At 37.1% G+C, this 16,465-nt stretch overlaps 1 protein-coding gene and 1 pseudogene across 1 annotated transcript; both read right to left on the reverse strand.

Moving 5' to 3' along the window:
* Positions 1-396: 396 nt before the first annotated feature.
* Positions 397-1,538, reverse strand: LOC108865836 (annotated as a pseudogene).
* A 6,833-nt stretch (positions 1,539-8,371) lies between these two features.
* Positions 8,372-12,412, reverse strand: LOC103930934 (protein SRG1-like). The gene is made up of 4 exons (XM_009340333.3): positions 12,105-12,412; positions 11,640-11,887; positions 8,998-9,322; positions 8,372-8,890 (listed from the first exon to the last, which is right to left on the reverse strand). The coding sequence occupies exons 1-4, from the start codon at positions 12,330-12,332 to the stop codon at positions 8,639-8,641; spliced, it is 1,053 nt and encodes a 350-aa protein (XP_009338608.2). The 5' UTR covers positions 12,333-12,412; the 3' UTR covers positions 8,372-8,638.
* Positions 12,413-16,465: the final 4,053 nt, after the last annotated feature.

Genomic DNA, 16,465 nt, shown 5'->3' on the forward strand with positions numbered 1-16,465 from the left:
AATTTTAATGTGCAATCTTCGTGAGCGTTATTTTTTTTCTCCTAAATATAGAAAGTTGGACGCGCCAACAAGAGTCCCAAAAAATAAAAATTTCGTTGTGTTCGGCCCTCCATTTCCGAAGACGGCCCTGATTATTTTACATGGCTTTGTTGGCAAGAGATTATTTCACTTGGCTTGATTATTTTACATGGCTAATGGAAGAGGAAAGTACATCTTCGTAACCAAAACCAAAGGAAAGTACATATTTTTTTTTTCGGTGAAGAAGGAAAAAGTACATGTTCAAACCAACACAAACAATGCTTATGATTCAGTTTTTTAACAAGCCTACTCAAAGTCATCACTTGCACTTGAAGACTCGATTTATTTTAGGTTTCTGTCCTCTGGGTTTTGACAATGTCAACATTTTTCGTAACTTTCAGTCTTTGCTATTTCAGTGTGTCCCCTCCCCTTATAATCCCCACTCTGAGGAAGTCATCAGATAATCACCATATTTGACTTTCTTGTACATTCTTGACGTGTCTTCTATTTGATCCAACGGTTCAATTTCCACATCAAAATGTGGACAAATAAACGATGCATAAGATATTCTCGCCTTCCTTTCGTTTGCGATGACTCTATGTTCAATGCTCTTGTACTTCCCATTACCCCATATCTGTCATGACAACAAGAAAAAAAATGAAGCTTAAACGAAGTCATTGTACTCCTTATTAATTTGGTGCATTTCAATTACCATATTTACCTCAGTAACATCTCCCACATTCACAACGAAAGCGTTCAGAATCGGCGTCATGGGCACCCATTTGCCATTTTTCGAATCTGTAATCCGTTTACGTTGAGCATGCTTATGGTGCCTGGGTCCGAGTGTGGTCTTAGACATAGGACTTTATCAGGCATGCAGCAAGGAGGAATGTAGTTCAAACGCAGGGTTTGGTGCAACTCTTTGTGTAGACCAAGAAGAGTGTCCTTCCCCATCCCCATATTTATAGAAAAGGACTCTAGGAGCTCCTCCCCAACTCTTTTAACTTCACTTGAATATGCGTCAAAAGTATCCCTTCATTGTAATCAACACAACATTTATCTTTTTTTTTTATTTATGAAAACACAACATTTATTAATAAATTGGAAGTGATAGAGTTTGCTAACTTCACTTCAACGTGTGGTTAATTTTTAACATCGTTGATGAATGACGGTCACGTTTGTGGAGCAAAAAATAATCAAGAGACAACACGTGGATTTTTAGATTGTAAGGATAAAATTACCCTTGAGAAGCACGGGAATTCGCACGCGCGAGCAATGAACAATCATCTCACAATCAAGTCAAAAGTGTATTTATTCAAAACCTATTCCATTCATCTTCTTCACAAGGTAACCCCCAAAACATTCATTTTTAAATTATGTTGATTAGCTAATTAATAGATTTATTACCTAATTAATCTATTAATGGCTAATTAAACTACCAATTAACTACAAAATACACTAAAAAACACCACAAAGGGCCGGCCACCTTCTCCCCCCATGCCCTATATATACTACCCCATTTTCTCGAAAAACCTAGGTCTATACTCTTGCTAAGTCCCATACTCGTAGAAGACTCTTGCATCCAAGTTTTTTCTATTTTTCTTGTCCATTTGTAGATTTTTCATATGTTTTTATTATTATAATTTTTTATTTGCAAAAATTCTTGGATAAAACGTAAAAGAGAAGTACAATGGCTAGAAATTTAGAAAATTCAAAAAGTGAAAATTCCAATATTCAAGAGATGGGACTGGGACGATCCACGAGGCTAAATGTGACAATAAGTGGAGCAGCACCACCACCACAAGTTTCCACCACGGGAACCATTGCGGTGGCTACCATGGTAGCCACTCCCAGCGAGGTCCATGCTGTCACCACCACGGCCCGAGCCGTGCCATCCAAGGCCCACAACACCAAGGTCACGGCCCATGCCAAGTCACTCCATGCCCAATGTAAGCCCAATGCGTTGCCAAGTCCAGCCGAAGCCTTGCACCCGTGTGCTCCACACGCTGAGCAGTCTATTCCCGTGGCCCAGCCTGCTCCCGTTGAGCAGCCCATTCTCTTGGCCCAGCCTGCTCTCATGGCCCAGCCTGCTCTTATGGTTCAGCCTGCTCTCGCAGAGCAACCCACTCTCGTGGCTCAGCCTGCTCCCGCCGAACAGCCTATTCTCGCGGCCCAGCCTGCTTTGGTGGCATTCCAAGTAGCCCAAATCGGTCCAAGATTAGTTCAACCGTCCTGGTTTTAAATTTCTAGGCCTACGATTGAACTGGGGGCATTTTCACCACGTTTCTCCGTGGATTTGACATTTCCCAATTCAAATCTCGCGCCCGGAGCCTACTACACTTCCACTGCTCAAGGAGGTACATTCCTTCCAAGCTCTTCTAATCCAAATGGCGAGCAACATTTGTCTTGACAAGTCATAAAGTTGACGAGCACCCTTGCACAACAGATAACCTTGGTGAATGAACTATTGCAACACATCGAGATCCAACGTGCCCCAAATGAGGTGTCCCAAAGTAGGACAAGGGTAGACGAACCTCTTTACCAGTGTCCTACAAGCAGCCCATCAACCAACCATAATTCGAGTGTTTTGGCAGTTTACGCTCCCACCTGGGTCCTTGGGATAGCATATACTCTCATCTTAGCGTGTGGAGGAGCGTGCATTCCCTATCAAGCCCACTAATAAGCATACGTTCATGGTTGAGGTCACACTTCGATTATCAACATGGATAACATTCCAGGCGAAATGTTCATTCATAACTAGGCTCGCAAGGAGTATTCTCCACCTCACATCGGAGTAGGGAGCACATCAGACGGAAAGAAACAGTCACTCAATCCGACTCAAGTTCAACTGGAAGCCTGCGAGCAGCCCGTTCGCCTGTTAGGAACATGCCACATACACTGTAGCTGTAACATAGATGAGTTGAGCATAAGGAAGAGCGGCCTAAACCCAAAGGTCACAATAAGGGGTAGTCGAAAATTCCACTGCCCCAGTAGAGGCAAATTCAAGAAGAAGTTGAGAGGCTCCTAACTGAACGATTGCGCAATTTCCAACGTAACGAGGCTGATGATGATGTGTTTCGACGAGACATGACCAGCATAAGCATTTCACCATTCACGAATGAGATCGAGCGGACAGATCCACCTCGCGGGTTCACTATGCCTCACTTCACTCCGTACAAGGGAGACGAAGATCCGGATTGACATCTTAAGCATTATCGAAGTACTATGATCCTTTACAGGAACAACAACACGTTATGTGCAAAATTTTTGCCACAACTCTACAAGGTGAGATGTAAGATTGGTTTCACACTTTACCGCCACAGTAGATTTGAAGTTTTAACGAACTTTCCTTTGTTTTCACTAAGGAGTATTTATCTAATCGCTCAATCAAAAGACATCCGACCATCTCTTCAACATCGAAAAAGACCATTGGGAGATAATTCGTGACTGTGTCAAGAGGTTCAAAGCAGAGAAGGCCAAGATTGTTGGCTACAACGAGGACATAGCAACGGCAACATTCAGAAATGGGCTTCCTACCGAACATCCTTTATTCGGAAAACTGATCATGGGAGAAAAACTGACCTTAGCAACTTCGTATGCTGTGGCAGAAAAAGCATGCACTATGGGACGAGGCTAAGCAGTCTAACAAAAACAAGTAGGAAAAGAAGCACATGGAACATTCCCCAACCAAAGAAGATTCGACGCCTCAAACATTCACCAAGTTCACAGTTCCAATCGACCAAATTCTCTGCAAACTCAAGAACGAACCTTGGTTCAAACTGCTGCCACCCATGAAAGGCGATCTTACCAAGCTAGATCATACAAAGTATTGCGCATTCCATCAAAGACCAGGCCACACTACCAATGACTGCCTGATGTGGAAGCAATACCTTGAGAAGCTGACAAATGAGGGCCGATGCGATGAGTATCTTGACAGGTTAATGAAATGGCCTACAAAAGCAGGGGAAATCTCTATCACCCCATGAACCTTGTTTGGGCTTTTCTAAATAAGTTCGAAGTCTCAAGCAGCTAGACGAACAAGGCCTCGTAAGCCGAAGATTATCCAGTTTGTTATGCAGTTTCTACACAGTTGATTTATTTCTTTATTCTCAATGAAGATTCAAGAAGTTACTCATATGCTTGGCTTAACTGCTGTCTACAACAACTGCTCAAAACCCTTTATGGATCTAATCTCCAGTGTGAGAGGATAAACTAATTGCTCTTTAGTGCGAGAGGGTAAACCAATTCTCCGACACCCATATGGGTCTGTTCTCCAGTGTGAGAGGGTAAACTAATTCCCCGACACCCATAAGAGTTTGCTTTCTAGTGCAAAAGGATAAACTAATTGCTCTTCAGTGCGAGAGGGTAAACCAATTCCCTGACACTCATATGGGTCTGCTCTCCTGTGCGAGAGGATAAACCAATTGCTCTCTAGTGCGAGAGGGCAAACTAATGGCTCTCCAGTGCGAGAGGGTAAACTAATTCCTCAACACCCATCTGGATAAGCTCTACAGTGCGAGAAGGCCACATAGCTAAAAAGATCAAATGCTTGAAGATCAACTAGGCAACAAATGGTCAGGGGGCAATAGCCAATTTTGCACTTAACAGTTCGCTCATCTGACACTTCATCTTCAGTAGCTCCGATCTTGGCAGCTGAGAAATCAAACTCAAGCAGTTTCCTCATTTTTGGCAAGCAGCCCAAACCGTTGCCCATGCCACGCCACTTCCTTGACCCATGCCGAGCCAATCTTTGGCTTGAATCAATCTGAGCATCACAAGCAATGACCCCTGCCACACCACCTCCTTGGCCCATGCCAAGGCAACTCCTGGCCCCTACCAGCTAATGTGCCGCACCACCCTAACGGCTACTTCATGGCATCACCTCCCAAGAAGAAGACAAGGAGAATTATGTTTTTCTTACATCGGTGCGGTGCGAAGAAGACAAAGAAATCAATGGAAGATGATTCTTTGCACGGGTAAGCAAAGAAGAGTGCTAGGGGAGGGGAACAAATATCTTCTAGCTTTCTCTCTTTCTTGTAGGATAAATAATTACCCTCCGAAGTTGATTTAATCCCCTACTTAAGGTAGGCTTGAAGGTGATTTATTTTCCTTTCCTAGATGAATCTAGTTCCAAGTCCAAGAGAGAATCTACATTAAAGTTGGAGATCTCTACACCTACTGCCATTTCTTGCGAACAGCTCAGCAGGTGTGGGGGCATTTGTGGAGCTAAAAATAACCAAGAGACAACACGTGGATTTTTGGGCAAAAAGGACAAAATGATCCTTGAGGAGCACCAGAATTCTCATGCACGAGCAGTGGACAATCATCCCACAATCAAGTCAAAAGTGCCCAAAATAGGTATTTATTCAAAACCTATTTCATCCATCTTCTCCACAAGGTAACCCCCAAAACATTCCTTTTAACTTATGTTAATTAGCTAATTAATAGATTTATTACCTAATTAATCTATTAATGGCTAATTAACTACAAAATACACTCAAAAACACCACAAAGGGCCAACCACCTTCTCCCCTCATGCCCTATATATACTACCCCATTTTCTCTAAAAACCTAGGTCTACACTCTTGCTAAATACTCAAAATTCTCCAAACACTTTTTCTCTCAAAATTCTAACTTTGGCATCAGAGGTTCTTCAGCCAAAGCCCCCCCCTCCCCCCCCCCCCCCCCCCAAAAAAAAAAAATTCATCATGGGCGCGTGAGGCTCTTGGCCTTAACCTAAGGTGTTGTTTGTTTTGTAGGTGCAATTTTGTCCAAGAACAAGGAGGAAGAAATTTGCATCCACAACGCTCATTGACATTGCTTAGTCATTTATCTTCTTTTCGCGCTACACTTTCTTTTATATTATAATTAATTAATTTGTTGTGTGTAAATGATTATGTACTTCTTATTATTTACAAAAGCGGTCAAATAGTTTTTTCATTTAAAATACTAAAAAGTTGTTGAGAAAAATATAAAAATAGTGCTAATAATGACTCAATTTGTATTCCATTAAATTTATTTTAATATGTGTAAAGTTTATATGATAAGGTCAAAATAATAGTTAACAAACTGAAGAGCAAACCCTCGAGTACAACCGTTCCTTATAGAATCAAACTGAAGAGCATGAAGAGCAAATGAAGGAATACAATGATCCCAAATATGACAATTAGTAATAAGAAGGCCTTGGCGAGCGAAGTCATCTGCCACAAATGTTAGCCTCTCTATAAATATGCTTTGGGGTCCATATATTTTGCTTTATGCTTACTATGTAAGTAACCTCATGTGTATATTTACTTTGATGATGTCCTTTGTTGGCTTTTGCCCTAAAATGCCATTTCTAGTTTATATATAAAAAAATAATTGAATAAAGGGACAAACAAAAGCTTTATTTTTACTCACTTGAAATAGAAAGGGCATAACAACAAGTTTACACTAAGGGTTGAGGAATAAATTGGTTGCCAACTCGCTATTTCTTAGATTCAAACTTAAGTTCTCTCACTTATAAGTGAGAAAAAAATATTATTAAATCGTAGGACTAAGACCATTTTAAATAGAGATGACTAAAGAGTTAAAAAGCCAAAGTATGGTCTGAATTGGACAAAATTCATCTCCAACAAAAAATTAGGCTAAAAATTAATGGAGGCCACAAGTCAAAACATAGCTGAATAGCTATCCGGCTGGCTAAAGTTGGCCTGATGCCCAGTCTATTTGTTAGGGCCCGTCGTTTGCTATGTCCAAGACTTCTCTTTGTGTGAATGGTTTTAGACTTGATTTTCATATGGGATTTTGGGGTTTAAACGAATTTAATATTTGTTAACTAGCACAGTCTTTGTCATTTTCTGAGGAGCCCAGGTGAGAAGATTTCTATATATCTCTAGCTCGTTTTTAGAGAGATGGATGATACACCACAAACTTTTTTTCTCTTCACTATGAGAGACCTCCGGAGTGAGCGATTTTCTCTCTGTTGTGAGAGTCCAAGCACGGCTGTGCATTTCAACCTCAGGTTAGTGAGTTTGTGTTTTAGGGTGTTGGTTATCAAGGGAGCAGAATAAAGACACGTGTTTGGAATTTCGATATGAAAGACTGCAGGATTTTTGCTATCGATGTGGGAAAATAGGTCATGCAAACATTGAATGTTCTTTTGCTGCTCTAAGGGGCGACTTTGCTGGCATTTGAGAATGGATGAGGCAGCTCCGATAAGGGAAGTTATGGAACCTCCCAAACAGCTTACCATAGGGATGAGGGAAAGAAGATTTGCAGGTGTTGTTCGACAATGCCGGATGGGAGACATGCAGGGAGATGTCGGCGCAATTTAGCAAGGTATTAGTGGGGATAGTGGTAGCAGTTCCATGAGTAGGATTGAGCATGGTTTTCCATCGGCTCCTAGTAAGGAACGTAAGCAATGGCATCGGTTGACAAGGGCAATGGTGGAGCGAGAGTCACTTAGGTCTCAGGGGACGGTGATAGAAGGATCCTCGGAACCGGTTTAACATGCTTCCGAGAGTTTTTGGTTGGACTCCTCAATGCAGGAGCACATATCGACTATTCAACGTAGTTATGGGCGAATTCCATCAGTGATCATTGAAGAAATTCAAGTGGGCGAGGAGGAACGGGGGAGCATGCGGAACTTTACCTTAAGGGGGAGGCTGAGGGCAGTCAAATGAAAAGGGGTGCTGATTCTGAGGCCATGGAGATTATTTAGTCTCCTTAGAAGAAGTTTAAGAATATTGAAAGTAATGAGAACCAGAAGTGAAGAACGGCTGAACGCTTACGGAAAATGAGTATCAAGGAGTGCTGCTTGATGGTGGAGCGAGCCATATATGCTAAGGAAGACCTCCAGGAAATCCCTTTTGAGTACCAAGATATGTGGGAGTATATGGAGTTGATATTTGAGCAAGAAAAGGAAGCACTATTAGCACGTAAGGAAGGTAAGTCAATGCATGGTGGTGGCGGCTGGCCTACAACAACCGCACGTTCACCATGAGTTACACTTTCTGGAACTGCTGTGGTCTGGGGTCGAAGAGGGCCTAAGTGGCACAAAAGATTTTATTAATCAATAGTATATATAGACTTCTTTTTTTTTTTTATTTGCATATATAGAAAACTTTTTTCTTAGAGAATAAGAATTTTGAGGAATAATATTAATATGACACAATTGTTAATATATTAGATTATTCATTAAACAAAATTAGCTTAAGATTTAGCCCACCCCATTTCTAATCCTGGTAATATTAATATGACACAATTGCTAATATATTAGATTATTCATTAAACAAAATTAGCTTAAGATTTAGCCCACCCCATTTCTAATCCTGGTTTCGTCCTTATATATACAGATATTTGCCCACATCACTTTAATTAATATATTTCATATCCAAATAAAAGAGGATATATATAGAATTTCTTACAGCAACAGAGAAATCAAAATCAACATCACGTATAATACGAAAATAACAATATCTCACTAAAATAATAATGGGAAGCCAATCAATTGTTCAGTACTTATTCAATTTCAATGAATTGAAAAGATAGCCAAACCCATTTTGGAAATATATGGTTTTAGAAAATGCCTTTCATATTATCAACTGCATTTATTTGATTAATTTTTTTTTTCTTCTGTTCAACTTCCAATCTTCGCCGTTTCAATGTGTGATTTCCCCTTAAGTTTCCCCTTCTTCAAGGAACTACCCAGATAATCTCCGTACTTGACCTTCTTGTACTTCTGGGACCCAGATAACTCCACTATATGACCAAAAGGTTCAACTTCCACCTCTGCGTGTGGCAAAATGAATGATGCATAAGATATCCTCGACTTGCTTTCGGTTGTCACAGCTCTATGTTCAATGCTCCTGTACTTCCCATTACTCCATATCTGTCACAGCCAAAAGAAAATTGAAGCTTAAAGAAAATTTTGTACTCCTTATGTTATAGTTCAATGAGAAATTTTAGGTGAGTAGTTGTTGGCATTGCTTAGTTTACCTCCATAACATCTCCAACATTAACAACGAAAGCGTTTGGAATTGGCTTCACGGGCACCCATTCACCTTCTTTTCGAATTTGTAATCCGGTTACATTGTCTTCTTGCATGAGAATGGTTATGGTGCTTGTGTCCGAGTGCGGAGAAAGACCTAGTACTTTATCAGGCATTTTGCATGGAGGGTAGTAGTTTGCGCGCAAAACTTGGATCACTTCTTGATGAAGATTAAGAAGAGCATCCTTTTCCATCCCCAGAGTTGAAGATAGACACCTTAGGAGCTCATCTCTAATTCTTTTGACTCCGCTTGAATATGCCTCAATAGTTTCCCTTCATCAACCACATGACATTTACCAATTCAATGAAAGTTATATGTTAAAATAGAGTTTAGCTATACAGCTGCACTTTCACTTGTACGTGGTGACTTGTAATTGTTGATGTGTACAAGATCGCGTGCATGTTGGGTGTGAGATTCACAACGTTTGGGTGATTGATGGGTGGCTATAGCTATGACACTTACAAGTACGTACTTAAATTTTCTACTCCCATTAACGGTGATTAATTAGTCACCCCTCTTTGTTTCTATGTTAATTAACACTTCTTTTGTGTAACAACTCATATGTATTGCTTACACATAACCCAAAATAATAATCTTTTACAAGATACTCAGATTGTTTAACTTTGATTATAAGATCTACAGCCTACTTTTACCTTTTACATAATTACTGACCCAAAATCATTGGGTTAAACGCAATGGTTTAGAGTCAAAAGTAGGTGTACATTTTAAACTACTTTAAATTTAAGAAAAACATAGTGATTTTTATTTTAGTTCCTTATTAAAGTTAGTAATTCTTTTTTCAATGGTTAATTTAGATATTGCATATAGAGATCTAATGGATCTTGCAACTGTTAGATCTTGCATAAACCATACCACTGAGTGACATATAACATTGTAGCCATACTCCAAAGTTATAAAATTTTAACATAATGAAACTCAATTTCATTATGATTGAACATATGACAGGAATGTCTCATTTTGATTCATTAAAGCATCTCCAAGAAAAGATCTAAATTCTTGTTAATCTAGCAAGTGAATAAGGTCAAAAAACTATTTTAGCTACTCAGTTTAACTTTTCATCTTTTAGCAACACTCTCTATTTCAACAAACTTTGAATATTTTATTATTAACAATTCAAACTCAACCCACTCCTTTTCTAAAACACCCTTGTCTCTTCCTTTTCTCTTTGCCCAAGGGTCCATCTTGAGTTTTATTTTTTATTTTTTAATATTTAGCAAGTGAACGGTTGCTCCCTAAATTTAAAGCGTGATGTTTCATTTTGCTATATAGAGAATCTTTTATAGCTAGGGGTGGTTTGGTACATTACTAGTACCAAAACCTCTGTATCAATTACCATACCAAATATTTGGTATGACAAAATCTATTACCATTACCATACCAAATTTTTGGTATATTGAACATCGGTATACCAAATAGTTTGGTTGGTATGGTATGTCAATGGTAATTGTCACTTTGTTTTATGCCACTTAGTTTGCCCAAAATCTAATATTTTTTAATTAATGTAGAAGTCTAAAAAATATATAAACGCTCGTAATGACAAGCTTTACCTACTTTCGTGAAGAGCTTAACTTTGAAATTCATCATTATAATCATATAAATCATAGATCAAAATTTAACCGTTGATTGTTGTGTACATTTACGCTTCATTTTTCTCATCAAATTTTGTTTTTTTTCGGATTTTCTTTTTTGAAAACATGATCCATTAGAGGATATAGGAAAATGAACGGTTTGGATCGTTAATATTATGTTCAGAGTTTTACGGTTAGTGAAAATATTGCTTGATGTTTATAAAGTTTCTACAAACTATATGGCATCGACTCATATTTCAGTTAACCATAAATATCAAAACGTGGATATCAAAGATCAGAACTGTTCATCTTCTTACATCCGCCAGATGATCATGTTTTCAAAAAAGAAAATTTTAAAAATGAAATTCAGTAAGAAGAATAAAGTGTAAATGACAATCGACTATTAAATAGAAATTTAAGGTTTATAGATTATAGTGTTGGATTTTGAAGCTGACCTCTTTATGAAAGTTGTAAAGCTTGTCACTATGAGTGATTGTATATTTTTTTTACATTTTTTACACTTTTACAATAATTATTATTAATTTTATTAATTTTGCCCTCAAATAATTATATGAATAAATACATAATATAATATTAATAATATTGGTAGGTATGGTATACCACCGGTACTATTTTTGGATACCAGTACCTTACTGAAACAGTATGGTACAGTACAAATACCGTACCATTACCAATTGGTACAAATTTTTGGTAATAATTTGGTATAGTATGGTTGGTAGGGTGGTTGGTATGGTAATTTGGTAAAAATTTCCACCCCTATTTATAGCATCTTTTTTAGATAATTTTTTTTAACTTGGTTCTTTATAACAGAGTGTTCGTTATTTTAGGGCATCTCTTGCTCTTAGATCTCTTTATTTTCTTTTAAAGCACTCATTATATCACATTCCTATTAAAGTACATCAACATCCACTAGTGTTTTCAAATTTCTTGAAACATTGGGTAGTCTCCATTTTTCCCTAAATTAAGTTTAGAAACATACTTGAATCCCTCTGGTGCGGTTGGCCATAAGTTAGGCCTTCTGTACTGTGTTGGATAAATACTGAGAAACAGTGCATCGGACCAGTCCAGTGTCTGCCCTTGTGTAACCGCATAGGCTCGCCCGTAGCCTTGAAAGTTATCTGGTGGCATACGAATTTTGTTCTTCTCTTCCAACGGAAGTTCAAAGAACTTGGCCGTAGCATCCTTCATTTCCTGCAACACTTCTGTTGCCACTCCATGATTTATCACCTGCGCACAAAACGTTCCATTATATTATAGCATGAACTTAAGTGTCCATTACTTCCCGAGAAATGTTCTCTTATCAGACAGTTGAACATTATGTTGCCAAATGTGATTATTGATAGACTCATTTTTTCAGGAACTTGCATGCTTCATATTTAGGTCTGACAACATAAACACGACTCTGACCCAAAAGAAAATGAAAATCCAAGTATACGATGATCACCTGAAAGAACCCCCATTCTTCACAAGCCTTGTCCAGTTTGTGAAGCTCCTCCTCACTTCCTCTCGAGAGGAGAGAAAGATCAATGATTGGGATCTCAGAAGAAGGATTATATTTGTCGGCAGTGCTCTGTAGCTTGTCTTCTTCTTCCTCATTCCCGATAAGGAAACTTTCAGGGACCTGCAGAGGATCATTCCTTACCAGTTCTTGAACATTTGGTACAGATTCCATATCAGAAAACCAAACTCTTGTTTCACAGAGGTTGGCTTCAATGTTGGAGGAGGATAATGAAATGAGGGGTTATGATATTGTTTTGTGAAGATGGCAATTTATGGAACATATGTCTTGTGTCACTGTTCTGCGTTAGGTAGAAATGCTTAGACACCACTCAATTTGTTGTAGGATTAGTTTGGTACTGTTGTGTTTTTTTTCTTATGAGAATAAACAGCTATAAAACAAAATTGTTGAGATGTTTGGTAAACTTTTTTTTTGTAAAAGTGATTTTAAAAAAAGCAATGTCTGAATGTTTGGTAAACTTTTATATAAAATGCTTTGAATATGATAAATGACTAAAAAGAGTATGATATTTAATGTGATATAATAATTGTCAAAGACAATAATGTAAGGTAAATATATTTTGTAAAACATGTGGGGGTATACTTGTCATTTGAAAATTTCATTAAAGAGCATTGATTATTATGCAGCATGGTAGACTCTGCTGTTGTTTTTCTATGTTTTTTTTTACTTTCATTGACAATAGTTTTTTTTAAAACACTTTTTTTTTGTTTTATCAAACACATTTAATGTTTCAGATTTTTTAATAAACTGTTTTTTTTTTTAAAGCACCGCAATCACAAACTAACCTGTTTTGGCTAAAATACGAAGATATTCTTGATTGAAAGATGCTTTTCATCTTTTAGCCTTTTGTCTATTCTAAACAAATTAAAACGTGGGTTTTCATTACAAATAATTTCTGAAATAAAATTATTTAAAATAGTTAGCTAAGTTTTATTAGGAAATTATTATTAGTATTCTAGAAATCTTATCTAACATTTCAAATTTTTTATAATTAAAAATTAAAATACACTTGTGAGAAGTGTATAATGAAAATTTTAAAATACTAATAACATTTTTTTTTATTATTGCACATCAATGTTGTCCCTATTATACATCTAATATTATCACATAATTTTGGTGGCTCGTGGAAAGGTAGGGGAGGAGGTGGATGGTGTCCAATGCGTGGCCAGTGGAAGGGTTAGTGGCTGCAGGTCTGTTCCAAGCTTTCGGTGGATCGAGACGGAAAGTCGATGGGACCTTATGACACATTGTCTTCACATGACTGTTTTGTGGTTGCATTGCATATATGCTCCTTTTTCTCTCAAACATAATAGTTTCATTAAAATAATAGGGTAACACGAGATGAATTAAATTTAAACTAGTAAATTAAATGATATAGAAGTTGATGATTGAATTATTACTTAAGTGTTGACTAACGTAATTATTTTTTTATTGATGACACATCATTTAGTTTGTAAATTTTATTGGAAAATTTGACATTACTCCATGAAACTATATTTTCCTTAACTAAAACTCATCTCCTTTTGTTTTCTTGACTAAAGCCCATTGACTAGGCTCCAACTAAGCAATTCTTTAATTAAATTTGACTTTTTAAATTGTGTATTTTTTGAATGCCTAAACTACCCTTATTAATTTTCCTTATTAACAATAATATTTGTCAATTGTAGCATATGAAAATAAGGATCTTTCCAGCAAAAGATTGTTTTATCCAACTACTTAAAATGTCACAAAAACTGGACTGCTGTCCCTACTGACCAGCCACCGAAAAATAATTATTAGACTGACTTACACTTATCTAAAGTCTACGAAATTTTATATGCAGATACTAGACACACAGAGATACACTCACACAAATATTTGGGATTTTTGGAGTTGATTTTCTATTTAAATTAAATCGAACAAAAACAGAACAGTGACAGATTTTTGAGTAGTTCACAAATTAAGAAAAACGAGTTAGGGGAATTGCTATCCACCACCAAATAATCATGCAAACATGTTATGTTTCATTCAAACTCCTTTCATTTTCGGATGAAGATGCTCAAGTTGGCTCAATGTTAGAACCCAACCTATTACTCTTTCTTATGTAGTATGTTAAGAGAATGGCGTTTTCAACTTAATTTAGTCCCTAACATGCAATCTAGAATGGTGTGTTCATAGATTTAACAAGTAGAAATCATTAAGAACGAAAAGAGTTTGAGTCATCACAAGGCATCGTAAGTACTAGCGTTGTCTTACTTATCCTAGAAATTGATTCACATGTTAATCGCAATTAACAAGTACTACTCTAGAACATATGTAGGTCCTCATTCGACAAGGGCAGGCACACACATATTCATAGCATTAGAATCCTAGATATGCTTACTAAGTATGCATCCGTAGAAAACACAAAAAAAAAAATTCATCAATGAGACAAGTAGTGAACCAATTTTCATCCATTCGTAAAAGTAATTCAAACGAAATGTCATAACAAACTTGCAATCATATTCGGGGCTTCAAAACAGCCCCTAACTACTAAAAATTAGTTACACATAATTCTCAAATTAAACCAAAAGAAAGACATGAGTTTGAGAAGATAAAACCGAGAGAAGAGAATGCCAAGATTTCCTCCTTCCTTTCCTTTGTTCCCCAACGCAGCAGCCTTGCCTTTTTCCCTTGCTTTGCTTCTTTTTTTTCTATCTTTTTTTTCACACTTTTTCTCCTTTTTTGTTGCTGCAACCTGTAGGTCTTTTCTTCTTTTCTGCTGCCACAATTTTTTCTCCATAACTCACCCCACTAACAGCCATTTAGTGATGACAATAAGTGGGAGGAAATGCTAAAACAATTGTAACTCTTTGGGCAGCCTTTATGCCCATTACTCTCACTTAATTTTTCATTTCCTCTGATATTTGAATAGGTGTTAGCTGGCTTGTTCTTGGCTGAATCAGTTTTGGCTGTTAGTTTTATGGGATTTATTGCTTTCAATGCTTTCTTGTCAGTTACAAACTGTTTAGCCTCTTGGGAACCTTTCAGTGTTAGAACAGCCATAACTTTTTCTAGAAAAATGATATTTCCAAGCATATAAGGCTCATTCTCTAATTCATTCTGAGCTGTCCGTAATTTGCTTCCAAAGTCAGCTGACCTGCACAGGCAGTTTTGACGAATTTATTACTTCAAAATTCCACTTGTGTTATTTTTCTTTTCTTTACTTGACAAATCCTAAAAAAACACAAAAACAAAGTAAATAACTCAAAAATATAAGGAACTAACTAAGAAAAGACAAGTGAATTTGATATAAAATATATATAAATATAAGTTTATCAAATACCCCCACACTTAGCTTTTGCTAGTCCTCGAGCAAAACAAAGAAAACATGAAAAAGTAGCAACATGAAAAACATTAGCTTCCCGCTATGTGACCCTCATAGAATTTCATTCAAGAAAACAAATCATCAAGAACCTTAGCTAGTACCAAACAAGCTAATCCAAGCTCATCTTCCTTATGCAAATGTTAACAACTATCTTTTAATCATCCTTGAAGTGTAGTGTGTGTAATAGCCATGCTAATGCAATTTCAAGTTTTGTTTTAAAACACCACATGCAAACTAGTGACCTTCTCACGGTACATACACTCAATCACACATATGTTTAGTTTAAGGTGTTTCGCTCAAAGAATCAAATGTGAAAGATCTACCATAAGCTTGCATAAAGATCTCATCTCCACAATCATAATTGCAAAACTAAAATCAAGAGGACTTTTATTGGTTGTAATGAGGCTTAGGGAGAGGGTTATAGAAATGAAAGGATAGGTAAACACAAGTTCCAAGCTACATTGCAAGCAATTCTTTTGTTGAGATTTATAAGAACTCAAGCTCTCCAACCACTCTACTAATACCTCCAATCACACCCCTAAACTTTTTATTTGCTTTGTATACAATTTTTCTTTTTCTTTTTTCTTCTTCTTCTTCTTCTTCTTCTTCTTCTTTTTTTTTTTTTTTTTTTGAACCTAATTTTCGCACATAACTAAATACAAACATCAAATACCCCCACACTTATTCTTTTGCCAAACTCCTTCAAAGTACTTCACAAACATTTCTCATAAGACAATCTCACATTGCTCACTAGCTAGCTTGGAAAGGGTAAGGAAAAATGTTTAAGGTATAAGGGCAGACATATCTGGTGATAAGAAATAAAAGGCTTAACATATAGGCTCAAATTGGCAATCTAATGATATCATTTTTCTGTAGGAAACATGCTTATTTGGGCCATGGTGATAAACCTAATGCCTCTATCCTTTTCAAGTTCATGCAA

The sequence above is a fragment of a genome, unplaced genomic scaffold, assembly GCF_019419815.1.
Source record: "Pyrus x bretschneideri cultivar Hongxiangsu unplaced genomic scaffold, Pyrus_bretschneideri_v1 Contig11, whole genome shotgun sequence".
NCBI lineage: Eukaryota > Viridiplantae > Streptophyta > Magnoliopsida > Rosales > Rosaceae > Pyrus > Pyrus x bretschneideri.